Consider the following 25,464-nt stretch of genomic DNA (forward strand, 5'->3'; position numbering starts at 1 on the left):
GTGCTTCGACTCATGGCTTCGGGTTCTGTGGAGGCCCCAGGACCGTGGGACACAGGACGCTCGGTCCCCTCGTCCTCCCCACCTGAGGTCCTGCTGGGCCTCCTGTCCGGGGGAGGTCCCCAGACCTGGGCTCCCGAATTGGAAAGAGCTCCAGGAAGGAGGGACAGGCGCTTCTGAGGGGGCCCCGCCCCAGGGACCACACAGCGGCAGAAAACGTCCAGAAAACGTCCCTTTTATTCCGTTACGCAAATAAGTAGATTCGTTTTTAAAAAAGTCTTCGCCAAGAAGAACTGGAGGCCGCAGCCCGGGAGAGGAGCTCCCGTCCGCCCCGGGGGGCGCAGAGCAGACAGTCTGGCGGAAGGGCCACCTGGCGGGGTCTTCTCCCCGGCCCCTGCACATGGGCGCTCTCCCTGGGGCTCCCCTCTGCTGGGCCCACCGGCAAGGCCGTGAGGCTGATCACAGTCCTCCTGAGGCCTGCCCTCTGGGCTCCGCGCGGTCCTGGGAAGGGACGTTTGTGCTGGGGGAGGGGGGCGGCGAGACGCGGAGCGGTGGCTTCCAAGCACCTTTGACGGCCCGTTTGCCTGCTTCGGACTGGGCCCGCGCTGGCTGCGAGCGGCTGAGGCCTGGCCTGTGGGGCTCCGGGCTGCCTGCCGGGCGCACTGCCTCTCTGCGATGCCCTCATCCCTGCCAGGGATCCGGCCTATTTGGAAGCCACGGTCGAAGACGCCCCCGTTACATTCTGCACGAGCTTGGGACAGGACTCGGGCCAGGGCGGCAGCCTGCCACGGGGGTGGGGGGCGGGCAGAGGGGCCCTCGGAGCGCCCCGGCCCCCCTCCACGCTTCGCGGGTGCGCCCCAGGGGTCCCCGGCGGGCACCCGGAGCGGGCCCAGCGCGTGGGGCTCACACCAGGCCGGGCATCTGCGCCCGAAGGAAGGGCACGGAGGCGGCCGCCGGGAAGGCGGCCAGCGGGTAGGCGAGGGCCCCGGAGAAGCCGAGCAGCGGCGGGGGCGGCGCGGGCGCGGCGGGCGCCAGCGGGAAGGGCAGCGCGGCGGCGGGGGGCCCGGGGGCGGCCGCGGCCGGGGGGCTCTCGTGGTACAGCACCGGCACGCGGACCAGGCGCTGCGCGCCCGGCGGGGACAGGCTGGCCGCCTCCAGCTCGGCCGCCAGCTGCCGCTTCCACTTGTTGCGGCGGTTCTGGAACCAGATCTTGACCTGCGTCTCGGTGAGCTGCAGGGAGGCGGCGAGGCCGGCGCGCTCCGCGCTGCTCAGGTAGCGCTTCAGGTCGAAGGTGGACTCGAGCTGGAAGACCTGGCTGCGCGAGAAGACCGTGCGCGTCTTCTTCTTGCGACCGCCGCCCACGCCGACGCCAGCGCCGCGCCCCTCGCCCGCCGCGGCCGGGGCCTCGGCCAGCTGCGCCGCCTCCTCCGCGCCGGCCGCCGGGCCCCGCGCCGCCAACTCCGCCGCCTCTCGCTGCACCGCTCCCGGCCCGGGGCCGCGCTGCCAGGCGCCCTCGGCGCGGCCCATCTCCTCGCCCGTCTCCGGTGAGTCCCGGTCGCTGGCTGCAGAGGAGAGAGGGGCACACGGTCGGTTCCGGGGCTGATGCCCAGACCCAATCTCTGCGGCCGGCTCCTCCCCCCACGGGCTCGCCCACAGCTGCAGGCAGGGAAGCACTCCCTGCGCAGGGCCCTGCACCCCGCACCGGGCCCGCGTCTCTCACCCAGGGGGTGCAGAAAGAGCCGGGAGGAGGTGAGCTCCAAGACCAGCAGGCTGGCCGGCTCACTGTCCCTCACAAGTGCACACCCACAATGGAGGACAGAGGAAAGACGAGGAAAAAAAAAAAAAGGGAAAGAAAGAAACACAAAAACGCAGGCAGAAACGCAGAAAGGAGAGCGACTCCCGTAACCACTGGCTCCCTCCGCGCTGAACCACGGAAAGGCCTCGCAGGCACAACAGGGCTGGAGCAGAGATGTCCTTCCGAGGCGCCTACGCACTGGAAAACACACGGGTTCCCTGACTGCCCAGCACCCAGGCCCGCACCACGCGTCCCAGACACAGAAGCAGACTTGCAGTGACCCCTCCCCGACCACTCGGAAACTGACGCAGCGTTCCCGGTTCCCGCCTGCACAGAAACGTCCCAAGACCGAGAACGAACGAAAGCAGACGATCCCCCAGACTCCAGGTGACGCTGGCGGGCCACTCACTCCCCATTTCCTGTACCCCTCACCCAAGTGCCCACAGAGACACACACGCCCGCCCTCCCCCCAGTCGTGCTCAAAGGGAGCACAGACAAATGGGGCTCTGCCCAAACACCCAGCAGCTGCACGGCACCCCAAGCCTGTGGCTTCGGGGTCACAGAAGGCCACAGGGTTCCTGAGCTCATGCTGCAAATTCTGAGCTTCACCCAAACTCCCACAAGGAGATGCCCCCCAGGGCTGACAAGGGGTGGTCCCTCCCAGGTGAGGGGTCGCCCCGGGGGGCCCAGAATCCAGGCCGGCTGGAAATCGGCAGCGGCCAGCCTGCGGGGTCCCAGCCGGGCCCAGGCCGCTTCGTCCTCCGCCTCCCCTGGGCCTGAGGCTCCCGTGCCAAGGCGTGGCAGGGGGGCAGTCTAAGCGAAGTGTGGCCCCGCCAGCCCTGGGAAGACAGCGGTGTGGCGGCAACGTGAGCGTCTCTGAGGCGCGCAAACACTGCTGGGCTCATGTGTGTGCTTGGCCATACCCCTGTGCTCACAGAGGTGAGCAGGTCTGCGTGTGCCCCTGGCCAACCCCGGTGTTGTGAGCTTTCTCGGTGCTGACAAGGAGTGGGGTTCCAGGCTGTGGGCCCCTAGATAGTGGCGCCTCTGCCGCCACCCCCCTCCCCCGACACCCCAAGCCCCCAGACTCACAGAGGCCCCATCGCTACAAGACACCCGGCCAGGCCTGCCAGCCCCGGTGGGAAACCTGGACCCTGACCCGCATCGCACGAAATGGGGAACCACATCTCCTGGAGCTGCCACCGGGCCGTAGGCGGAGATGAAACTCTGGGGCAAGCTGGGGGACACGTTTCACCCTGCCAGATCTTTTCAGAAACACGGACGGGCACTAAATTTGGTCACCTGATTTCAGGGAAACCACTGAGACCTGGCCCAGCGTAAGTGAGAGGGGTGGGGACCCCAGACTTTCTGGGTATGGGCTCTGAGAGGTGGGTCCCTTTGCAAAATGGTCTCTCCCACTCCAGAGAGGGGCTTTATCCAAGAGGTGAGAGGGATCTGGCCCACCTACCCCCCCCCCCCCCAGCACACACTAATGGATTTCGGAGCAAGAGCCTGTAAGAGTCCACAGCTGACTTTATGGTGTGTGGGGTGCTGGCCAAGCCCGGGGGCCAGAGTTGGAATGACTCCCTGGTGTTCCTCCCAGGGGTGTTCCTCCAAGGGGCAGGTCCCCTCGGGGCAGTGACCCCAGGGGGGGGGGGGGATGAGTGGCTCTGGGGCTGAGAACCCCCACTCCCAGCCTCTGAGCCCTCAGTGGGGAACAAAGACGTGGAGGGGGAGGGGTAGCAAAGGAAGAGAGAGGAGTGGGACTGGGGGCTTCAGAAGGGGCGCCTTCTTGCCTGGCACAGCTGCGGCCATGGTGCCCGGGAGGACCAAGGCCAAGACCCAAGCAGCCCAGGCCCTGTCTGCGGCTCTCTCTGAGGAGATGGGGCAGTGGGGGCACGGATGCTCCTGCCGGTGTGTCCAGCACCCACCCCCCCACCCCCAGTCAGTGGCTCCCTCTGCTCCAGCCCCCTTCACGTTGCCCCTTCCGGCTCGGCTTGTCTTCCCTTCTTTTGCCACCCTCCCGTCTTTCCACCGAAGCCGGAGGGTTCTGCTGTTACGACTTCCCTTCTCCCGGCTCCCCTCTGCCCACACCCCTCTCCTTCTTCCCCCGTCCTTCCCTCTTCTCCCATCCAGCCTGTGCTTTCTTTCTCCCTCCTTCTCCACCCCGCTTCCCTCACTCTTCGTCCACTGCCTGGTGTCCCCGGTCCCCACACTCCTCTCCGCGGGCTCTCCAGCCTCCCTGGGACCCGCAGAGTCTGGCGATGGGTGAAGCCCGAGCCCTGCAAAGCCTTCTCCCCGCACAGGGACCCTGACCCAGGGACTGGGCCCCCAAACCCGCCCCCACCAGGGGCTCCGCTGGGGCCCCGCTGCACACAAGAAGGAGGGTGGCCCAGAAAGGCCTCCGACGGACCCAAAGTCCCCGAGCACACCGCCCGGCCCACCCCTCCCGGCGCCCTCACTCACTGTCCGGACTGAGGCCGCCTCCGTAGCCGCCGTGCGCCCGAGGGTACCAGCGCGTCGCGCCGCCGCAGCCCAGAGCGTAGGGCGGCCCGGGCCCGGGGGGCGGCCGGGGACCGAGGCCCAACGCGCCGGGCCCGAGCAGCGCCCGCGCCCGCGCCTCCCCGCCGGGCCCCGCGCCCGCGCGCAGCTGCCGCCGCCGCTGCAGCCGCCGCCGCCGCGCCTGCTCCGCGTCCTCGTCCTCCGGGTCGTCGTCGTCCTCCTCCTCGTCCTCGCGGCCGCCGGCGCCCTGGGCCGCGCGCCGGGCGCCCTTGGCCTCGGCCGCCAGCAGGTTCTCGATGAGGAAGGAGGAGGCGCGGGCCGGCGTGGCGCGCCCGGGCTCCGTCAGCTCGTCCGGCATCGCGGCCGCGGGCCCGTCGGGCTCTGCCGGGCTCCTCGGGGTCCCGGGCCCCGCTGGGGACAGGGGCGCGCGGCTCCCCCGGCGCACGCGCGGGCCGGGCCCTGCAGCCGCCGCCGGGAGCGCTGGCGTCGGGCCCCGGCGGGCGGGCGGCGGGCGGCGGCCTCGGCGCGGGGCTGGGCTGGGCCGGGAGCGGGTGCGCGCCGACAGCCGGCCGGGCAGCCGCCTCGCTCGCCTTTCACGTCGCCGCTCTGGTCGCCGCCAGGGCCGGCCCCGCTGGGGGCGGGGAGGGGCGGGGGAGGGGCCAGCGGGGGCGGGGCGGCGCGGGCCGGGCGGGTCGCCGGGGGGGGGGGGGGGGGCGCGTGGGGTGGGGGTGGGGCCCCCGAGGGCGGCCGCGGCCTGGAGACGCCGCCGGGACCCGGGCGCGCGGGCGGTCGCGCGGCCGAGGCGGGTGTGGGGTGGGGGCGGCCGCGGGGAGCCCGAGCCGGGGGTCGCGGCCAGGCGGGCCCCGCGTGATCCGGTGCCCGGGCCCGCGCCGCCCCCGCGCCGGGGGTGGGGGGTGGGAGGGGGCGTGGCCTCGGCCGGGCGGCAGCCCATTGGCCGCGGGGCCCCGGAGAGAGCCGTGCTGGCCAATCAGCGCCCGGCCACGGCCGTAATTGCCTCGCGGCGGGGCGAGCGCTGCGCCGGGCGTGAGTGAGTGTGCGCGCGCTCGCGAGTGTGGTATGTGCGGGTGTGCGCGCGTGGGGAGGTGCGCGTGCGAGCGGGGCGTGAAGACCCCGCGACTTCCAAGCACCGCCAGAGGCCGGGCCACAGCCGGCTTCAGGGCTGCGAGGCTGCGGCCGGTTTCGGTGCCCACGCGTAATAAAGTGTTTTCAGTGCCCCGGGGCGGGGGGAGGGGTGCATGGAACCCTCTCGTTCCCGGGCTCAGCCTCAGAGCGTAAGGAGGTGTTCGCCCCCACCCCCACTCCTGTGGCCCCGCCCGCTGCGCGCCCGAGGTCCCGCTCCCGGAGAGCGGGTCCCCGCCGTCCCGCTCCCCGGGAGGCTCGGGCCTTAGGAAGGGGGTGGGGGCGAGAGCCAGTGCCCCTGGCCGCTCAGGTCTTGGGGGGGCAGGCCCCATCCCTCACTGAGCCTCCGTTTCTAGACTCTGAACCCGTGGGGAGTCTCCTCCGGTTCCTGCAGCGGGGAGCGCGGCGACAGAAAAGCGTCCCGGCCCACGCCGCCACCTCGGGGCTGTGTCAGCTCTGCCCGGGAGCAGGTGACGCCAGCCACCGGGTCGCAGCGCGGTCGCGCGGGTGGAGCCGGCTTCACCGGACGCGGGTTTTCTCCGAGAGAGAGCTACATTCTGCCTCCCAGTGCCAGCCGGGGTGGCCCCTGTCCAACCGCGTGCTGCCCGCGTTCTCCCGGGACGGCTGCAGGCCGGCCCCCGGCGCTCCGAGTTTCAGATCAGCCACGGCGGCCGGGAGCATCAACCCCATTTTCCAGAGGGGAAAACAGAGGCGAGGCGAGGAGAGACCACACCGTGTGGTAAGTGGCTCTGGTAGGCCTGAATTCCGGCGTTCTGGGCCTGGGGTCGGACGGGGGAGCGGAGTGGCAAGGCCGCGGAGCCGGCCCGGACGAGGCGTAGCCCGCGGGATTCTGCCGGCCTGCAGCCGCGGAGGTGAAACGCTGCGCACCCGTGTGCCTTTTCTGGAGTACCTGCAGGAGCCGGCTTGCCCTGGCCCGTCTCACCAGACCCCGGTTTTCTCCCCGAGGCTGATGGGAAGGACCTCTGGGGGATTAGGGGGTTTCTGCAGCCTCAGGAACCAGATGCCGGGCCCATCTTCTCTGGCCTTCACATCGCGCCCCAGAAGGGGCAAAGCCTGGCGGTGACAGGGGCTCTCCCCAGCCTGGAGGCAGACAAGGAGATGAGGGCTCTTCCCCCCTTTTTGTAGATGAGGACACTGTGCAAGAGTGGAGAGAGCTGGGGTCTCCAAGTATTACACTCTGGGGGCTCCTGGGGTCAGGGAGACTCCAAGGGGTCGAGCCAGAAGGGGCTGAGCCAAGGGGAGAGCTGGCAACCCCAGTCCTTTGGGAAGAGAAGTGCCAGCTGGGTGGGTGGGAGCTGACCACAGGGTCTAATCAGAGGGCATTTCTGAGAGTCGGGGAAACTGAGGCCCGAGAGGTGCCCGGATAAGAAGACGATGGCTGTGGGGACGTAACCACCAACTTTAGGGGAGCTGTGCTGGGCCCTCCTTCAGCACACTTCTCGAACCTCAAGCCTGAGAGGCTGGTGCCCTCACTGCCATGATTTCCAAGCGTGGGGGCTTCCTCCGGAGTCTGGGTTCAGTTCTCTCTGCTCTCCAGTGGTGTGGCCCGGGGCAGGGGCGGGGGGCGCCTCGCCTCACATCCTGTTTCTTATGAACCTCTGGGAGTCAGCACCCCGCGGTGACAGGCTGTTGGGAGGGGGGAGGGCTGGGTGCGCCCAGGCGGGGGACCCAAGCCTCAGTGCTCTCTTGCCAGGGTCGCCCCCCTGCCTCTGCCGCACCGCCAGGTCGGGACGGGCTGAAGGCGAGCGGAGGCGCGTGGGCCTTCTCGTGTCTCCCACACGGGCCTTGTGGGGGTTGCAGAGGGCGCTTCCCTGACGCGGGCACGGGGCAGCGGCTGGGGCGCCCGGCGCCGGGTCCCCGAGACGGTCACGACAACGGTGACGGCGGAGCCCCAGCGCGCGAGGTGGGCAGTGCAGAGCGGCAGATGGTCGCCGCTGGGCCGTGGGGTCGGCCAGGGAGGCGAGAGGTCGCCCGCCGCGTAGCGCTTGCCCAGGCCTCCCGCCGCCGTGCACAGGGCCGGTCCCAGAGCCGGAGCGGAGGGCAGCCCTGCATCGAGGTGGGAGGAGAGGCCAGTTCTGAGACAGGACCGTCTGCAGAGGCGGGAACCGGGGATCGCCACCACCGAGGCTGTGTGCGTTCAGACCCGCGGGCAGCTCTGAGGGGCTGGCCCTTCTCCGGCCCGGACGGTCTCCGGCACTCGTCCCTGGGGGCGCTGTCTGGAGACTGCCGCCACCGCCTAGGGCCCTGAGCCCAGGCTCTGGCGCTCAGAGGGCCAGAGCTCACGTTTGCCATCCCCTGTGGGCAGGCTCTGGGCAGAGAGACTCCTGGGGCACAGAAGTGGAGCGTGCCTGTGTCTCCGTGTCGGTGAGGCACCCGGCAGCCGCCCCCGCTTATTCTCTGGCCATTCCTGTCCTTCCTTCTCCTCTCTGGGTCTCTCTCTCTCTCTCCCCTGTGCAGTGGGACCACGGTGGGATCCCAGCAAACCGTCCTAGAGGACGCCGGGTGGCCTTCTCAGCTGGACAGTGAGCAGGGGCTGTGCCCTGGCACCTGTGTCCCAAGTGCCTAGCTCAGAGCCGGTCGTCAACGGTGCCCTGCGAGGCAGAGATGCGGTCGTGGGAATAATCCCGGAAGGTCCCATCGGGAGTCAGCAACCTGCAGCCGGTGTCCACCTGCTTTGTTTGGTCTTAATAAGCTATTTGGGGGGGGGGGGTTGGAATAATTTCAGGGAATGTCCACTTAAAATTTTTTTAACGTTTACGTGCTTTTGAGAGAGGGAGAGAAGAACGTGAGTGGGGAAGGGGCAGAGACACAGAATCCCAAGCAGGCTCCAGGCTCAGGCTCGGAGCTGTCAGCACGGAGCCTGATGCAGGGGCTTGAACTCACAAACTGCGAGGTCACCACCTGAGCCGAAGTCGGATGCTTAAGCGACTGAGCCCCCCGGGCGCCCCGGGAATGTCCACTTTTGAATTACAGTTCGTCTTACTTGTGCTTCCGTCCTCGCTCACCCCTATCCCTTTGGCCTTAGCTCACCCTCGTGCCCGCCGCACCCCCACCCCGTGCTCTTGTGTATGTATCTCCCCTGTCCCTTATTTCCCCCCCTGAAAGGAGAACTTTGAGATCCGTGCTGATCCGCGTGGCACGGATTTGTAAATCACTGGGTACTGACCCAGCTGCCGTGCCGCCTTGTCCTGGTTACTCTGGCTGCATCACACACTTCCCCGAAACTTAGGGGTATACAACAACCACGTGGGGTCCGGGGCTTGGGATGCCTTGACTCCTGTGCATGATGTTGGGGCCTTGGCGGGAACACTCGAAGACTTAAACAGACGCATCTGAAGCCCGGTGGCTCATTTATCTGGGGCTGAGGCTGGGTCTCCTCCGCGAGACCTGGCTTCCACGCCACTTGGGTTCCCAGACCCAACGTGGAGGGGCTGAGGGGGAGGGAGAGGGGTGTGGGAGGGGAGAGTGAGGGGGAGGGGGAAGGAGGAGGGAGGAGGTGCAGGGGAGGGAGAAGGAGAGGGGTGGAGAGCCAGCCCTCCTGCCATCGGTGTGTATCACGGGGGAGGGGCGGACCTGCCTGTCTTTCTGAGAGTGGTGCAGGGGTGCGTGGCCCCGGATGGCGCTCCCCGGTGAGGGTCTGGACAGATGCACCATCACTCAGCACCTCAGAAAGACTTCAGAGTAGCCCTCCCCGTGTCCCTGCCCTCACCAGCACTTGCTTGTACCCGACTTTCGTGTGTGGCCCTGTGACGTGTGTGTGTGTGTGTGTGTGTGTGTGTGTGTAGGGGGGGAGCCAGGTTGTTTTAGGTAGCAGTTCTCTGGTTATTCCTAGCATGAGGTCGCTGCACACCAGGGGCAGGGGTGTGAAGGGGGACCTGCTGCCGGGGAGGAGAGAGCGGGGATGGGTTACAGTTGAGAGGGCCTGTGTGCGGAGAGCTAGAGCATAGGGTTCTTAGTTTGCAGAGCAACAGGGAGCCACTGAAGGTTGTATAACCAGGGAGGTGTCAGGGCTAAAGCAGAGCCATAGGAGTAGGCTGGAAGTGATGGCAGAGTGGATGAGAGATGGCCAAGCCCAAGGGAGGGTCCAAGTGAGGGCAGCGGTCGTGCCGAGGGGCCCCGTCTCCAGGGTCCCTCAGCGGGTGCGGGGGGCCCGAGCGGGGCCGCGGGCAGAGCCCCAGTGCCTCCTTACCGGCCTGTCAGATGGTCTGCTCCCCACATCACAGCCAGCGCGAAGTGTCCTTGCAGCTGTCCGGATGCGCAGTCAGGCACTGAGCTCAGCTGCTGAGCCCCCCTCCGTGGCCATGGGCCCGACCCTGCCCCCAACACCCCTGCTGGGAAGCGAGGATAACGGAGTCCACCACGAGGGGTTGGTGGGGGAGATCATGGCGCAGGCAGGTCTTTGGTGCATAATCCGAATGTTTGCTCTCAAAAAGACCAAATGTCTGAAAATTATTTGGGCTGCGTTTGAGGCTCGAGCCACATCCCTCCTTGTGAAAGTCCCCCATTTTAAGCACTCGAAAGAGGAAGCTAATTTTCCTAAGGCGTCAAGGGGATGGTTCCCAGGGTTCCCGTCCCTGGAGTGGGAGAGGGAGAAGGAGGGGGAGGTGGGGGGGAGGAGGGAGTGGGGGGAGGGGAGGGCAGGGGTGGGAGGAGCAAGATGGCATCCTGGGCACCGTAGCCCGTGGAGCAGGGGGGTGCGAGCATCACCCCGCCAACCAACCGGCGCTGCCCCGCCAGTCCTGAAGACACCCCCTCCCCACGGAAGCGCCCGGAAGGGGCCCAGCCCTTCCCACTGACAGCTCGCGTGAGAGGGGCCAGATGAAAAGATGTGCCAACCCCTGTCCCCTTGGCGGGGTCAGCGGCCCTGACAGAGCCCCCCCTGGGAATGGGGAGCCGTGCGAAGAGGCACCTCCATCTCCAACCGTCAGTCAGGGCCTTTGCGGGGAGCACCCGCCTGTGCCAGAGCTGGGCCGGCCCCCTCTGCTCACCCCTACCCCAGGCTTGGTGGCCGCGTCCAGTCCTGTCCTGTCCTCTCTTGGGGTGAGCGCCCACCTGATTCCCATGCCTCCCCCCGCCCCAGAGCAGACGCCCCCAACCCTGGACCTTGCTGATAACTCTCACTCACGAGGCGGTATGTTTTCTCCCCAACGTTTTATTCTGAAAACTTTCAAACGTGCGAAAGTTGAAAGAATTGGCCAGAGAACACCCAAATGCCTACATCTAGATTCTTCCCGGTAGCACGTTTGCTTTTCCACATCTGCCCGTCTATCCGGTCCTCCATCCACCCGTCAGGTTGTTTTTTTGTTTTTTTTTTCTCAGTGCATTTCAGGGCCGTGTGAGAATTTGGGTCCCAGCCCTGCAGAGCGCCCACCGCTGGGACCCAGCAAGCAGCACTTTCTCCCCCGGGAAATGCGCATAACCAGGCTCCCTGGGGCCGGACACAATGTCTCCAAAACTGCTGCTCCAGAAAACACTCCTTGGATGGACGTGTCAGGACTGTTCTGGAGCGTGATGACGTGTTGCATAGTTGCACCTGGCCGGATGCTGCCGGTTCCTGCCTCAATAAAGACCTGCGACGCTGTGGTCTCTGAGGCTCAGGGGTGCAGGCACGTCTGGGTCCAGTATGAAGGGGACCGTCCGGGGGAAGCGGGGCTTGGTTTCCTCAATGGAGCAGACTTGTGCTCAGAGTTACCTCCCAGCCACTGGGGGCCCTCAGACAGCTTGGGCTGCCCGTGACCTTGATCGGAAGTGACTTGGAGAAATGAGTCTGGAATAAGGGCGGGGACCACAGTGTGGGGAACCTCTTCCCAGGCGCTGGGGGGGGGGGGTGGAGTTTCTGGAAACCTCAGCCGGCCAGCGCCAGCGTGGGAACCCCACGGTCTGGCGGGCTCGCCCCTTTTGGTCCTGGAACGGATGGCCCAGCAGGCCGCGTTTGTGGCCCACCCCCGTGCAGGGTGCCAGCTGGAGCCTCTTCCCAGGAACGTCCCCCCCTACACTGCTCGGTGTCCCTGCCGCAGGGCCCCACCCCTCACCCTCCCCACACACAGTAGTGGGTCCCACGCCCAGCCCAGCGGGTTCAGCGAGCACTTCCCGGAGCCCCAGCTGTGGGCAGGCCCCCGTCTGGGGCTACATACGTGTGACCTCACGACGCTCACAACCCCCCCCCTCCCCCAGAAAGACCGTGGGCAGGGCCGTGGACCACCCGGAGGTAACTCACTGCCACAGGCCACGATGGAGAACCACCGAGAGCCCACGCGGGGAGCTGGGTATGTAAATAGTACGGTGATTCCTCGCCACGCTGCCTCCTCCTGCAGCCTGGGATAGAAGGGGGTGCTCTCGATAGCAGACCCCCACCTGTGGGAATGGGGGGGAAGGAAGCAAGCCAGAGCACAGAAGGTGAGAAATTGGGGGGGGGCACATACCACGAGGTCCATATACACACACACACCCACATAAGGTATGTTCGCTTATACTCCCCTGCGCCCGCTTCTGTGAGGGGCTAAATCGCGTCCCCCCGAAATTCCTGTGTTGAAGCCTTAACCCCCAGTGCCTCAGAATGTGACCCGAGCTGGGGACAGAGTCCTGAGATTTGGGGGCAGGCGTAATTAAGGTGACGTCACACTGGAGTCGCCCAGCCTCTGATCCTGGTGTCCTTCTAGAAAGAGCACGCTGAAGAGGCAGACGCACGGGGGGGGGGGGGGGGGGGCAGCACAGGGAGGACTGGAGGACTGGGCCCACACCCCACCGGGAGCCTTCCGGGGAGCGCGGCCCCCGGACACCCCCATCTCGGACTTCTGGACTCCACAGCTGAGGGACAGTTGCTCTCTGCCGTCCTGAGCACCCCCAGCGTGTGGCCCTGAGTTCCAGCAGCCCCCGCGTGAGTACAGCCTTGGTGTTTGTGGGAAGGGACGCACGGGGGGGGGGGGGGGGGCCTTGGGTGACGCTCCCTCCCGGAGACGAGGGTGAGACGGTGTCAGCTGTCATACTGCTTGTACCTTGGCGCAATTTGGGTTTTGTGCCAGGTGCGAGCATTACTGAATTTAAACAAAGAAATGGAGAAAGACGTCCCCAAAGTGATCCCCTGGGGGGGAAGAGTGGTGAGGGTCATCCTGCCGGGGCCACCCCGCGGTGGAATGGGGGGGGGACGGTGTGGGGGAGAGGTCGGGGGACCCCAGGGGGGGCGGAGGGGGCCGGCGAGGTCAGGACTGTCTGGGCACCGAGCCCCCGACCCAGGGAAGCAGGGGCCGAGGGAGTCCCCGGAGGCCGGTCCCTGGGCCACACGGATGAGGGCGTCCCCGAGGGCCCCCCCGGCCCAGGCGAGGCGCCTGCCCCGCTCCCCCGGCCCTCCGGGGCCCTCACCCCAATCTCTTTCCACCGCAGAAGAACTTTCGTATCGTATAAATAATACATGCCCGGCACGGAGGATCTGGAAATGTGAAAAGTCCGCGATGATGTAAAGGAGATAATGCGGGCCATCTGGACACCCGCCACCCCGAGACCCGCCCCTAGGGCTCGGCAGCCCCCCGGCCTCTCCTGCTCCCCTTCGGGCGCACGGCCACCCCCCACGTCCCCCGCTGTCTTCCAGCCACGCCCCGCACACTTGCCCCCACCCCTCACACACGCACACACACCCCTCACACACCCACGCCCCCCAGACACACCTACACAATCTGCTCCCATCACACATCCACAGCCTCACACACGCACACGCACGCACACACACACCCTCATACCCACGCACCTACTCGTACACGCTCACGTAATCTACAAACACGTATAACACGCATGCACACACACTCTCACCCCCGTCCGCCCCCCACACTCACAGACAAGTGCCTACCCACACCCACACGCACACCTCTCCCCATACACCCTCACGCATCTGCACACGCCTCCACACGGCCACCCTCACAGCACGCCCCCCAGCCCCGCACCCACACATCTGTCCCTTGCACGCACAGGTGGACACCCTGTCTGTGCCCCTTGCGCCCTTGCGCGGCCTTGGGCTCACGTGCATTCTGCCGTGGTCGCCCTCAGTGTCCGCCCCCCACACCTGTGCCCCTGCAAACCCATGCCGCCCACCTCGGGGGCACCTCCCCCCTCCCCCCCGGACCCACTCAACCCCACACAGACCCGCGGAGACACAGACGTGCGTGGCGGCAACGGCAGATGCCTTAGGGTTTCGGAGTCGCTGCTCGACGTGGGCTCCGTCCAGGGCGTGACTTCGTGCGCGGCTCGGCTGTCACCCGCGTGGCGGCTGCGCCCATCCCGTGGCGGGTGGGCCACACTCTCCCCCGTCTTCCTTTCCACGGCGTTGACCTAGTGTCCAGCTTCACGGAACGCTGGGTTTGCGTCCTCTCCCGCGGGAGCGTGTCCCTGTCCCCTTCAGTGTGGCTCCCTCTGTTTCTATGGGACAAAACCCCGCAGCAGGACTCAGGGGCCCAGTAGCACGTGCGTGTGCCACTGATACGCTTTTCCACCCTGCTTTTCCAGCCGGCTGCCGCGCCTCACACCTGCACCAGCCCCGTGAACGGGGCGCCTCTCCTCCGCACCCCTGCCGACAGGCCGCATACCTCCTTTTTCTTTTTTTTTTTTGCCAGACGAATGGGCACACAGCGGCACCTAAGGTGAGGGGCTGTCCCTGCCCCTCACCTTCGTCACCCCCCACCGGGCCCCCTTGTGGGTGGACGGGCAGTCTAGACCCGGAAAGGGAGCACTGCATTTGGAGTCCAGCCAGCGCACACAGCTGCTGTGCGCTGATGAGATTATACCTTCTCCTCCCTCCTCCTGCCCCCTCTGAGCCCGGACCGCCCACCCCACGCTCGCCCCCTCGAACCCCGATCAGTGACATTGTCATCAGCAGGCACCACTGTCCCCCAGCCTCCTAGCCCCTGGCCCAAGGCTCCGAGCCCCCCCCCCCCCCCACGGGGAGAGGCAGTCAGCACCCCGCTCACCCCGGTCCAGTGAGCCTTCTTGCCCGACGGAGGGGCGAATTGAGAGTGGAATCACTTCCCAGTCCTTCTGTCATCATCTGCCCTCCAGCCTGGGCTGCTCCAGAGGGTTCGGCCGGGACTGGAGGCTCGGCCGGCCCCGGGAGACCCTACCGACGCCAGCCAGCTCCTCGTCCAAGATGCTCCCCCACCGAGCCGCGTCTCGCTGCAGGGCCTGCTCGGAACATCCGCTCCGCCCTTGGCAGGAGTTTGACACCTCAAGTGTGACAAAAGATTTTGAAGGAGAGGAGGCTCGGGTTTCCTCCCTGGCCCCGCCCGAGCTCCATGGGGCTGCGAGCCCCCCCCCCCAGCATTCCTGTGGGGGCGCCCGGCCCTGGCCACGCTACTAAATCACAAACTGGGCCGCTTAAAACAACAGAAATGGATTATCTCAGAGTCCAGGGGGCCGGAAGTCGGCGTTGCTGGGCCAAAATCAAGTGTCCACACGGTCGTGCTCCTCTGGGGCTCTAGGCAGTGATGGGCTTGTGGCCGCCCTGCCCCACCTCTGCCTCTGTCTTCCCTGTGTGTGTGTGTGTGTGTGTGTGTGTGTGATCTCTGTCTCCCGTTTATTAGCATACGTGTAATTGCATTTAAGGCCCATGTGGGTAATCCTGGATAATCTCCACATCCTCAACTAATCGCAGCTACAAAGACCCTTTTCGCACCCAAGGTCACGTGTGTGTTTTCCGGGATTAGGACTGCCGTCTCTGGGGGGCGTTATTCAGCCCACGACACCACCTACGTCCTCACCAGCCCCCAGTGCAGCAGCTTGGGCCGGGGTCCCTCCACACTCACCGGGTACACCCGTCGTTTGCTCTCTGGGCCTGGGTGAGGCAAGCCAGAAAGCGGGCTTTAAGCCACGCCTGGACATCATCCTGGAAAATTAATTCAGAGGGAGGGTCCTGAACAACGGCTCACTGTAGAATCTTCCTAACAGGGGTCATCCACCTGCTGCTCGCACACCTCTCCTAACAGGGAACTCACTACCACACAAGATCGCTCACCACCTCTTTTCCTGCTCCTGCCGTCCCCTTTACTCACACTCGTGAGGATGAACAGAAATATTGGGCCTCGGAAGCCGGGTCCCAGCTTGTGTGAGCAACAGTCTGTGAGAGCCCGCTTGCTCGGAGGAAGGGGAGAGATCCAGGCCGGTGCACACACTTGGGGCTGAGGCAGGCTGGCCAGGCTGGCCGTCCAGGGGAGTGTGTGTGTCTGGAGAGGAGCCGTGGGCCCAGAGATCCGCTCCCTTCGTCGACAAGACCCCGTTTCCAGTGCGTCAGACAAGTCACGCTGTGGCCGCGTGGTTGGCATCCCGTCTCCCCCGTGCACGTGGCTCCTGCTGCTGGCTTCTCCCCGGGGCTCCCTCCTTGGGCTGAGCCCCCGCGAGGCTGGCCAGAGTCTGCCTGGGGACAGCCGTGTGGATTGGACACGCAGGGGTGGGCAGGGAGGGGAACCCCTTGGTGGCGGGGAGGGCGCGCTGGATTGCTGGGCTCCCGCACCCATCAGGTCGGACGTGCCGCTCACCTGACTTCACACAACACCCCAAACCCGTGCCGTCGAGGAGTGTCGGGTGATGGCAGCTTTCCCGAACGCTTCATGCCTGAGGGGGTGGGGAGGAGTCCAGTCCTGCCTGCGCCCCTCCGTTAGAAGCCTCTGTCCACGTGCGCGCCCCTCAGGCTGACAGCAAGCCCGACGCGCCGCGCCCCGCCCCGCCGAGCCATCCCCTGCGCCCTCGCCCCTCCGCCGGCCCCCCAGGGGTGTGGTCCGGCCTCCTGGCGGGTCTCTAACCTCACCCAGTGCCCGCAGCCCCCGTGCTTACCATTCTTCCTGACGGGTGAAGCTTCCGGCTTCTGTGGGGCACCCCAAAAGGACCAGTCTGGCGGGGGTCACGAGGTGGGAGGCGGAACAGGTTGTACCGCGTCCCCGCTGCAGGCGGAAACCAGCGGCCGCCGCGTGCAAGGTGGGGCCTGGTCCTCAGCCCACAGTGCCCCCAGCGGCTCGCGGCACAGCGACAGTGGTCTGCAGAGCCGGCCGGAAAGTAACTCCCGAATAAATGCGTCCAGAAACAGCGAGGGTCCAAATCGCCTTACATTACATTCCCGGGGCCAGGGGAGGACGTGCTAAAACAAAATAGCTTCTTGGACCCGAATCTCTAAATAAACCAGATTTTGCTGGAATTCTGCAGCGCAGAGGAGGTAGGCACCTAAGGCTAATTTATTCTGAAAGCTTAAAAAGCAGAAGCCACGCAGGGGCTGGAGGAGCGGGTCCTGTCCCAACAGCACCACCTTGAGGACACTTCGGGAACTGGCTCGAAGGGACACCCTTCTCGGCCGAGGTGTGCGAATGGGCGCTTCCTCCCTTAGGACCGCCCTGCATCCTCACACCATCCCTACGAAAAACACGGTGCGGGAGGGGTCCCGAGGCCCCAGCGTCCTTCTCACCCAAGCTTTGTGACCCAGGACGTAGCCACGGAAGAACAGCGTCCCCCGAGACCCAGAATCCATCAAGGACGAGATCGCCGCCACAGGGGGCCCAAGTTCAAGGCCAGCAGCAGCCTTGGCATCCAGGGGAGCCCATGTTTTGTTGGCTGTTTCTGAGCCCACGGTTAGCGGAGGAGGCCAGCGGCGGTGGGGGGGGGGGGGGAGTGCCCAGCCTGGCCTGTCTGGCACACGTTTCAGTGGAAATCTCACTTTCATTCCTCTTCCTAAAACCGGAAACAAGGTGGAGGGCAGAGAGCCCTCCACGGTTCGTGTGTTCGAGCCCCACATCGGGCTCTGTGCTGACAGCTTGGAGCCTGGAGCCCGCTTCGGATTCTGTGTCTCCCTCTCTGTCCCTCTCCCACTCATGCTCTCTCTCTGTCTCTCAAAAATAAATAAATGTTAAAAAAATATATTTTTTAATGTAATTCCCAGACAGGGGCCGTGATCAGACCCCAGGCGCGCCCTCCCCCCTTCCACCGAGGGGAGGAGCTCCTCTGGGAAGTCTGTAAGGACAGACCTTCATTTGAGGCCTGCAGAGACACCCCGAGGTGGGTGTCCCCAGGGCTGTGCTGAGCTGCCAGGGTCTCAGCCCCGCCGCCCTGCAAGGCCAGCGCAGGGTCTCTGAAAGCAGCTCGGCCCTTGCCCTGCGCGGTCCCGGGGGCTGTCCTTCGCGGCGGGCCAGGATGCCACAAGCAGCCGCTCTCCGGCCTCAGGGTACTCCACGCCCAAGCTCGGGGCCCACAGCCCCCTGGAGCCTCAGTTTTTTCAGGGGGATGATGCCCCTGCTAATGGGGCTGACCCAGCCAAGCCGTGCAAGTGGCAGAAAGAGCACCTGGACGCCCCCAAGGGGCTGAGACGGCGGCCGCGCCCTCCCCTCCTCTGGCAGCTAAGTGGCACCAGCGGCCCCCCCCGCTCCCTGCAGCTCACTGGGGACCCACCCCCACCCCAAGGCCGCGAGGAGACTGAGAGACAGCTATGTCCGCCGCCGCCACGGAGCTGAAAAGCCACTTCCTGGAGGGCGGAGACCACGCCTCCCCCCACACCGACGGGAGAGCGCGAGGGACCCCAGGTGGCCGAGCTTCCCCAGCACCGTGCGCACCTGGCACCGCTCTGCATGGGGGCGGGGGTGGGGGGACCAGGCGCCAGGAGGAAATGAGCTGCGCGGCCTGGGGGGGGGGGGGGGGGGCGGAGCTGATGCAAAATGGTCCAAGCCACCGACCTCTGCAGAGGGCAAAGGGAGGGCTGGCCCGCTGTGAGTGCGGGGCTGCGGGCAGAGTACTCCCCTGCAGCCGCGGGGAGTCCTCCCGCAGTTCCAGTCCCAGGCGCCCCGCCCCGCCGCGCCGCGGGGCAGCCCCACGGTGGGGGGGGGGGACAGCCCCAGGGAGGAGCTGAGGGAGGACTCCCCTCAGGGGAGGCAGAGCTGAGTGGGCAAAGCTCGTGGCCCCAGACTCGCCGTGACGCGGGGAGTGGCGGATCCATGAGCCAGGAGTGGAGTGCGCCCGGGGCGGGGGCGGGGCGGGGGGGGGGGGGCTGCTTCCTCCCAGGGCTTTGCCGAGGGTCACCGTCACCGGAGACAGCCCCAGAGCAGGTGTAAGCAGGTGGACAACATATATTCTGGACATAAATCAGAAACGCCCCTCAGGGTCCGGCGGCCCCCAGTTCCTCAGCCCCACGCCCGCCCTGGGCCTGCTCGGCCCCACCCCAGGAAAGGCTGCCTTTCCTGGAATTTCTAGAACTTCCGCTGCCTCTGCCTTGCCTCTCAGGGATGCTTCTCAGACACGGTCCCGGCCACCGCTGCCAGCGGGCGGCCCAATGGACTTGGCTACACTGGGTCCTGGCGCAGGGAGAGACCCTGCCCGGCGGGGCCCAGGGGTCAACACCTCTGGGGCCCCTGCTGAAACCTCTGGGGTCTAGTGCACACGTGGGGGCTCTCCCCCAAACTTCCTCCCTCCCTCCCCTCCCTCCCTTCCTCTCCCTCCCCTTCTCCCTCCCTCCCTCCTCCTCCCTGTGTGGGCGAAAGGGATCGAGGGGAGCAGGAGGCAGAAAAGTCCAAGGACAGGAAGTGAAAAGGGAAAAGTGGGCAGGACCGCTACCCTTCTGATGCGTGGTCCTGGCGCCTGGCCCGGGTTTGTCCAGGCTCTGCCGAAGGCAGCGGAGGTCCTGAGAGGTGGTGGCACTCACCCAGGGCCCCCACGGACGGTGGCAGAGTCGGGATTCGCCCCGGGGGACCCTGAGACCATCCTGCCGATAGTTTCCAGGACCAGTGGTCTCATCTGCCTTCAACTGAACACTGAGAGCCAACCCCTGGGGGAAAGGGAGGCACGGAGGCCAAGAAGACAGGGCCTTCCCTAGGTCACCTCTCCGCCAAAGAGGGAGGGAGCAGCCGAGGAGCAAATCCCAGCCGAGCCCCCAGCTGAGGGCTCCACACAGGCCCAGCAGTGAGGCACCACAGCAGAGCTGTCCTCATACGGGTGCTGTCGCCGTCCCCACTGTCCAGGGCAGGACGTCCAGGTGAAGGGGCTCACGAGGGGCCCAGACAGGGCTGGGAGCCCAGAGGCGGGAGGGTTTCCTGGGCTCCCCACCCCTGACGCTGTCTTAATTTAACCGGCTTAGCCTGCCCAGCCCCGAGATCCCCCCCCAATCCCACACCCATCCATTTGCTGACCCAGAGCTAATGGGGGAGCCAGCCACCCCCCCCCGCCCCGCCCCGGCCCAGGCGTCCCTGGCACCTCTCCCCAGGGCCTGCGCAGGCCGGCTGAGGTGTGGGGGTCCTGTGCTAGCCCGGGAGCTGGTTCCCAGGGCTGTGGCCAGCGGCAGGGGTGAGCTATGGCTCCACACCCCTCCCCTTCCCCAGTCACCGCCTGCGCGGCTGCCCCGGGACAGCACGGGAAGACTCAAGCTTGCTCTCCTTTGAATGTGAATTTGCCGAGTCTTTGGGCAGAACCTGGCCTCAGTGGGTTTGTCTCCCCCGTACCAGCTGTCCCTGGGATTATGAGGTACGTGCCAGCTGGCCTGACCTCGGTAGTGGACCCCAGATCAGGCACACCTCCTCCCATTCTGCTTAACGCTGTTTTGCCGAGCAACTCAAACCTCAGTTTCCCCATCTAGAGAATGGCAGCAACAATGATCCTGACCTCACAGGGCGGCTGCAGGGCCACTTACCCCCGCACCCCGTGCCTGCACTGACCCAGGGGAGGCTGTGGTCAGCTGCAGGGCGAGGCCACCGGGCAGCCAGTCCTGTGATCTCCCTGTAGGCACGCGTGTGGGCGGCAGTCAGGGCCTCGGCTTTGAGGGAAGGCCCCGCGGCGCCTGCATTTCGCAGTCTGCCTCTCCACCTGCCTCATAAAGCCTGGCAGCCACCGCCAGGTCCTGTCCCTTCCCCACCGGCTGCCCACGGTGACACCAAACCCTGTGCCTCCTCTGCTCCGCCGACCCCGCCCCCAGCGCGGAGCCAGGGGTCTTGTCGCTCTGGCCCAGCTCAAATGCCTCCTTCTCCCGCCCAGACACGGCCTGTCCTCACAGCCTGCAGTGTGGATACTGCCTGCCCACCCCACCCCCCAAACCCCTCCAGGGCAGCCCGGCTTTAGTTCACTGCCAGTCGGGTCCTCAGGGCCTAGAACCTTGCTGGGCACGAGGAAGCCACTCATCAAACATTTGCTGACTGCAGGGGTGAGTCCCAGCTGCTGCCACATGCTTGCCAGCGAGCCAGTGTCCTCAGCGGGACACAGAGGGGACCCAGGGGACACGGGGAAGGAGGATGGTGGGAGGGCGCACTCGGCCTCAGAGACCAACCTTCAGAGTGCGGCCTGCGCATCACCTCCTCCAGGCAGCCCTCCCAGCCAGAGCTGCTTCCCTTCGGTCCCAGCTCAGGCCTCCAGCTCATGGGAGGTGTTCCCAGCGCAGTGCCGCGAATCCGGGGAGCCTGGCTGGGAGAGCCAACCAGGGAGTCTTAGGAGCTGCGGGTGGGGAAGCCTGCTTTGGTCCCAGGCCTTCCTGGGGCTGCGGGGGGGGGGGGGGGGGTGGGGAGGAGGGAAGAGGGAGAAGCCCAGCGAGCCCCTGCACTGGCATCCAAAAGACCCCAGGTTATGCCCTGGAGGCCCTGTTAGCCCCATTTCACAGAGGCCAAGACCGAGGCTCCTTACGCGGAGCGCAGGGTCACCCCTCAAACACCGGTGCCTGCAGAAGGCGCTGGCAGTTCAGGACAGCTTCTCGGGGCGGTGGGGCGGGGGGACGGGTAGCGCTGTCACTGACTTGACCCGAAACACCCCCTCCCGCGACACCGCCCCGGCCGGAGAGCTGGGGGCTCGCGGGGCAGCTCCACGGGAAGAAGCAAGCGGTGCTGGCCCCACACCGGGCTCCTGTCACATCCCGCCCGGCGCGCACCCGCGCAGGTGCCGCACAAAGGCCGGCGGGGCCGGGACTTCCGAGGGCGGCGGCAGGGGTCGGGGGTGGGGGCGGGTGGCTAACTGCGCGAATCCGCGAATCCGCGAATCCGCGAATCCGCGAACCCTCCTTCCGCCCAGCCTGCAGCGTTTGCTCATATTTTAAGCAGGATCCGACGCCTCCGTCCGCGGTATCTGGGTTTCTTTCTTGGTTTCCCCGGACTTCGGTGTGCCCTCTCCAGGGAGGACACCCTGTGGCCGCGCTCCCACTCCTGATGCTGTTGGGGACCTCAGGCAGCTTGGGTCTGGTGGCCAATGACTGCCCTCAACCCCGTAGGTCGGCGCCTCGCTCCAGAAGAAGCCTCCTCCGATTCTCTTTAGCGGAGGGGGGTGGGGGGAAGGGCGGCGCTGGCAATCTGCTGACTGGACGCACTCGCGGGGACGCGGGCCGATGACTGCGCACAGCGGGCGCGCACCGTGGTGGCAAGTCCCCGGGGCACCCGGCACCTGTTTGCCCCGGGTGGGAATTAGGGTCCGACGGGTGAAGCCCCCGGCGCCCGAGCTCGCGCAGGCACAAAGCCCGAGGGGCAGGCCGGGGACCTGCGGCCAGGCGCGGCTGGGTGTCAGGGTGTGGGAGCCCCAAGCGCTTGGGGCGAAACCGTCCCGGGAAACGACCCCCCACCCCGCCCCGCTCCAGCTCGGAGATACCCCACCGCCCCCTTCCCGGCCCCTCTGGGCTGCCGCCCCCCTCCCAGCCTCTGCGCCTTCGGAGCGGACTCGGCCCTGCGGTCCCAGAGTGGGTGCTCCCGCTCGTCTCGGGCCTTTGCTGGAGTGGCATCCGCCACGTCCCCCTCAGCTGTGCCCTCCTGCCCCGTGGCCACTCTGCCAGGAGCCGCCTTGGCGTCCATCCCCCGAGGCAGAAACCGAGTCTCCGCAGAGGGGGCAGAGAGGCTGAGCCGCCGACGGCAAGCCCGCCAGGGAGACCTCGGGGGCCAGGCTGCTTTCGCCGGGCGGCAGGGATGTGTCGCCTGCAGACCACGGCCGACGCCCGCGCGCTAGCGCGGCGCAGGCCGCGCCCAAGTCTGGGCAGCGGGGAGCCCCGGTGCCCACGGCGCCCGCCCGCTCTGGCTCCGCGAGCCCGACCTGCAACCGCGCCCCTGCGCCGCCTGCGCCGCCCGGGTCCACACGCGGCGGGTCAACTCCTTCCCCGAGGCCGAAAGCATCTCCGCGGCAAGAACAAAGACCTACCTTAACGCGCCCGTGCCCCGCCTCTGCCCTCGGGTCGCGGCTGTCACCCCAGCACTCGGGCTCCAGTTTCTTCGTGTGGTTTGAAATCTCCCGCCGCCGAGGCGGCACCTGGGAGTTTCCGACTCTGGCCGCCAGGCCTGGATCCCGCCGCGGCTGTCTCCGCCCCGACCCGCCTGCCCGGGGTTGTCCTGGTCTTACCCGGGCCGGGCCCAGGCCCTGCACTCCTGCCGTTTGGCGGCCCCCACTCCGCGCTGATCACCCCCGCCCCCCACCCACCCCAGGGGCAGGTGGCCTTCCGCTCCCGCGGATGACCTCCCCTCCCCCGGCAGGACTCCCCGGGAGCTGGGGACGCGGCTGCTCTCCCCATGCAGCCCCACCCCCCTCGCCCTCTGCTTGTTTAACCTTCCCGCCCAGCCTTGACCCCCTACCCCGGCAGGGGCTGCCTGCGGCTTTGGCGTGGGGGGAGGAGGGGGGACACGGCAGGCCTAGGCAGGGCCATGAGGAACGGAGACCCTCCACCCGTCCATCCTCCCCGGGTGGCAAGGCACGGAGCGGGAGGCCTAGCTGTGCCCCAGGCCCTGCACTCTTGGGCTCTGACACGCCCTGGGAACCCAGGCTCCCTCTTCTCCGGGCCTCTGTGGCTGCACAATTCTGTGGCAAAATGCAGACCCTTGTTCAAAACTTAAGAAGCATCACGACGTTCCAGGCAGTGACAGGGATGTCCGGGTCCCCAGAAGGCCCGGAAGCCCGCCCCGAGCCCCGCAGGGCCTCTCCCAAGCCTCTCGCTCCGCACCAGGTGCTCTGTCCTGGGGCTGCCTGCCAGGCGTGGGTCACTGTCAGTCCCCGCAAATCTGGCTTGTGCTGTCCTCCCAGGTGGCCTGTGGGCTGCTGTCTCCGACTGCGCTGGGGACTCTAGAGGAGCGCCAGCTGGGCCAGTGACAGGGACGCTGGGCACCTGCAGAGCCTCCCAGGCCTCCCCTCAAGCCCCCCCTCCTCCCGTCTGCTTCCCCACCTTCCCTTCGGCTCTGAGGCCGAGGCCTGTGGCCTCTGCCCAGCTGCCTGGGTCCCTCCCGGCCGGGGCTGAGCCTAGGCCAACCTTCCCGGCGGTGACAGTGCAGCTGAGCGCAGGCTGGCAGGTGTGGGCTGAGGGGACAACCCACTGCGCACGAGAGGTGGGGCGCTGGGCAGGGCCGGGGGGCCCCGGGGGCTGCAGAAGGGCGTCCCGGGCGGGGTCTGGCCACCCAAATTCAAAGGCAGATTCACTGTGAACGAGGAGGCACCAAGGGCTGTTCATCACCGGGACCCCTTCCCAGGCCTCAGGGACCCCAAGCCAGGTGTTCACCAGGACGTATGGTTTGTTTAAAACAAACAAAAATGGGGGTTGGGGGTTGGGGGGCTCAGTAGGTTAAGCTTGTGACCTCCAGTCTCTGACTTCTAAGAGTCCGACTTCGACTTGGGCTCAGGTCATGATCTCACAGTTCCAGCCCCACGTCGGCCCCATGCTGACTGCTCAGAGCCTGGAGCCTGCTTCAGATTCTGTGTCTCCCTCCCTCTCTGCCCCTCCCCTGCTTGTGTTTTCTCTCTGTCTGTCTGTCTCTCTCCCTCCCTCCTTCTCTCTCTCAAAAATAGAAAAAACAGAAAACCCCAAAACAAACAGTGCTATGTCCTTCTGTTTTTCAAACGGGAGCCCCATGATCACATAAGCCTCGGGACCACCGGAGTCCAGCCACGCCTGTGGGTTTCTGGGTTCGTCGCTCCGTGCCAGGAGTTCGTCTCTCTGGACCATGATGGAGATCACGTGGCAGGTGTGGCTTGCTGGGAGAGCGGGGGCACAGGATGCGGGCGCTCACCCCCACTCGGGGACAGGAACGGAGGCCCAGAGGAGCCGCGTAATGCCCCAGGCCTCTCGATGGTGCTGGGCGCTGACGTTGTGGACTCGGGGAACCCGTGGGTCTGGGGAAGCCGAGGGACCCAGGCAGCCTCTGTGGAGATCCACAGTCAGGCTCCTTCACCCACCCGGGCAGAGGCACCAACTTCTCTCTGCAGACGACCTGCCTCAAAGGCAGGAGAAGCCTTGGAGGCGGGCTGATACCTGAATGCGCCCCGACTTGGGTCGCAGGGCCGGTAAGGGTGCCCACAGAGCGCCCTGCTCCTACCCCCACCACGAGGGGCTTCTCTTCTCTCATCTGGGGACCCAGCTGCACGCAGACAGGGAAGGGACCCAGCCCCAGCTCAGCAGGAGAAACGCAGGCAGGACCTTGGTTCCTGGGAGTTCCGGGAACTTAGGGGGCTTTAAGTGTGTGTGTGTGTGTGTGTGTGTGTGTGTGTGAGCACCTACTGGGCCTGAGCGCTCTCCCAGCTCAGCCTTCCTGGGTCCTAGAGTCCAAGGTCCAGACTGGGGCTCCACCCCAGCCTCCAACACAGCTGAGTCCCCTCCTGCGGCCAGACCCTGACCTGGCCTCCCCGGCCCCCAGCTGGGCTGCAGGGGGATGGAAAGGGCGAGGGCCCCAGCCTGGACCGAGCCTGAGCCATACGGACGCGGGGCCCTCCGCCCGTGACCTCGCACCTGACTTTGGAAATTCAGTTCCAGTGGGCTGAGGCAGTGTCCAAGATGAACCGTCCTTCCCTGACTCCACACGGGGAGGCCGAGTGGGGTGGGGCGTCGAGGGGGCTTTTTCTACAAACCTGGTGACTGAGTTCTCTCGGCAGCCTGGTGTGATAAGCTCCCCCCCCCCCACCCCCGCCCCTGCTTGTTGCTCATTGATGGGGAAATGGAGGCACAGAGAGGTCAGGGAAGTCACTAAGGCCACACAGCAGCAGGAAGAACGGGACTTGGATCCAGGACACCGACCGACCGCCTTGTGCTGCCCAGATTCTGCACACGCGAGCACGTGCACACTCGCGCCATCAGG

At 66.6% G+C, this 25,464-nt stretch overlaps 2 protein-coding genes across 2 annotated transcripts; one reads left to right on the forward strand and one right to left on the reverse strand.

Annotated features, from left to right (window-relative positions):
- Window positions 1–216: 216 nt before the first annotated feature.
- HMX1 (H6 family homeobox 1) lies at window positions 217–4,719 on the reverse strand. Its single transcript, XM_086705549.1, has 2 exons — window positions 4,256–4,719; window positions 217–1,559 (listed from the first exon to the last, which is right to left on the reverse strand). The coding sequence occupies exons 1-2, from the start codon at window positions 4,647–4,649 to the stop codon at window positions 901–903; spliced, it is 1,053 nt and encodes a 350-aa protein (XP_086561675.1). The 5' UTR covers window positions 4,650–4,719; the 3' UTR covers window positions 217–900.
- Window positions 4,720–5,368: 649 nt separating this feature from the next.
- On the forward strand, window positions 5,369–14,107 carry LOC147582145 (uncharacterized). The gene is made up of 4 exons (XM_086702989.1): window positions 5,369–5,376; window positions 5,420–6,170; window positions 12,112–12,329; window positions 13,946–14,107. The coding sequence occupies exons 1-3, from the start codon at window positions 5,369–5,371 to the stop codon at window positions 12,310–12,312; spliced, it is 960 nt and encodes a 319-aa protein (XP_086559115.1). The 3' UTR covers window positions 12,313–12,329; window positions 13,946–14,107.
- The last annotated feature ends 11,357 nt before the right edge of the window (window positions 14,108–25,464 follow it).

Source organism: Puma concolor, chromosome B1 (genome assembly GCF_028749965.1).
Source record: "Puma concolor isolate L17-30 chromosome B1, mPumCon1.1.hap2, whole genome shotgun sequence".
In the NCBI taxonomy this organism is placed as follows: Eukaryota; Metazoa; Chordata; class Mammalia; order Carnivora; family Felidae; genus Puma; species Puma concolor.

Excerpts from the sequence above, each read along its gene's own strand:
- HMX1 (XM_086705549.1), bottom strand. The coding sequence starts at position 4,649 with ATGCCGGACGAGCTGACGGAGCCCGGGCGCGCCACGCCGGCCCGCGCC. Across the intron at positions 1,560-4,255 it reads AGGCGGCCTCAGTCCGGACA|CCAGCGACCGGGACTCACCG; the intron begins GTGAGTGAGGGC and ends TCTCCTCTGCAG.
- LOC147582145 (XM_086702989.1), top strand. Across the intron at positions 6,171-12,111 it reads AGGAGAGACCACACCGTGTG|AAAGAGCACGCTGAAGAGGC; the intron begins GTAAGTGGCTCT and ends GTGTCCTTCTAG.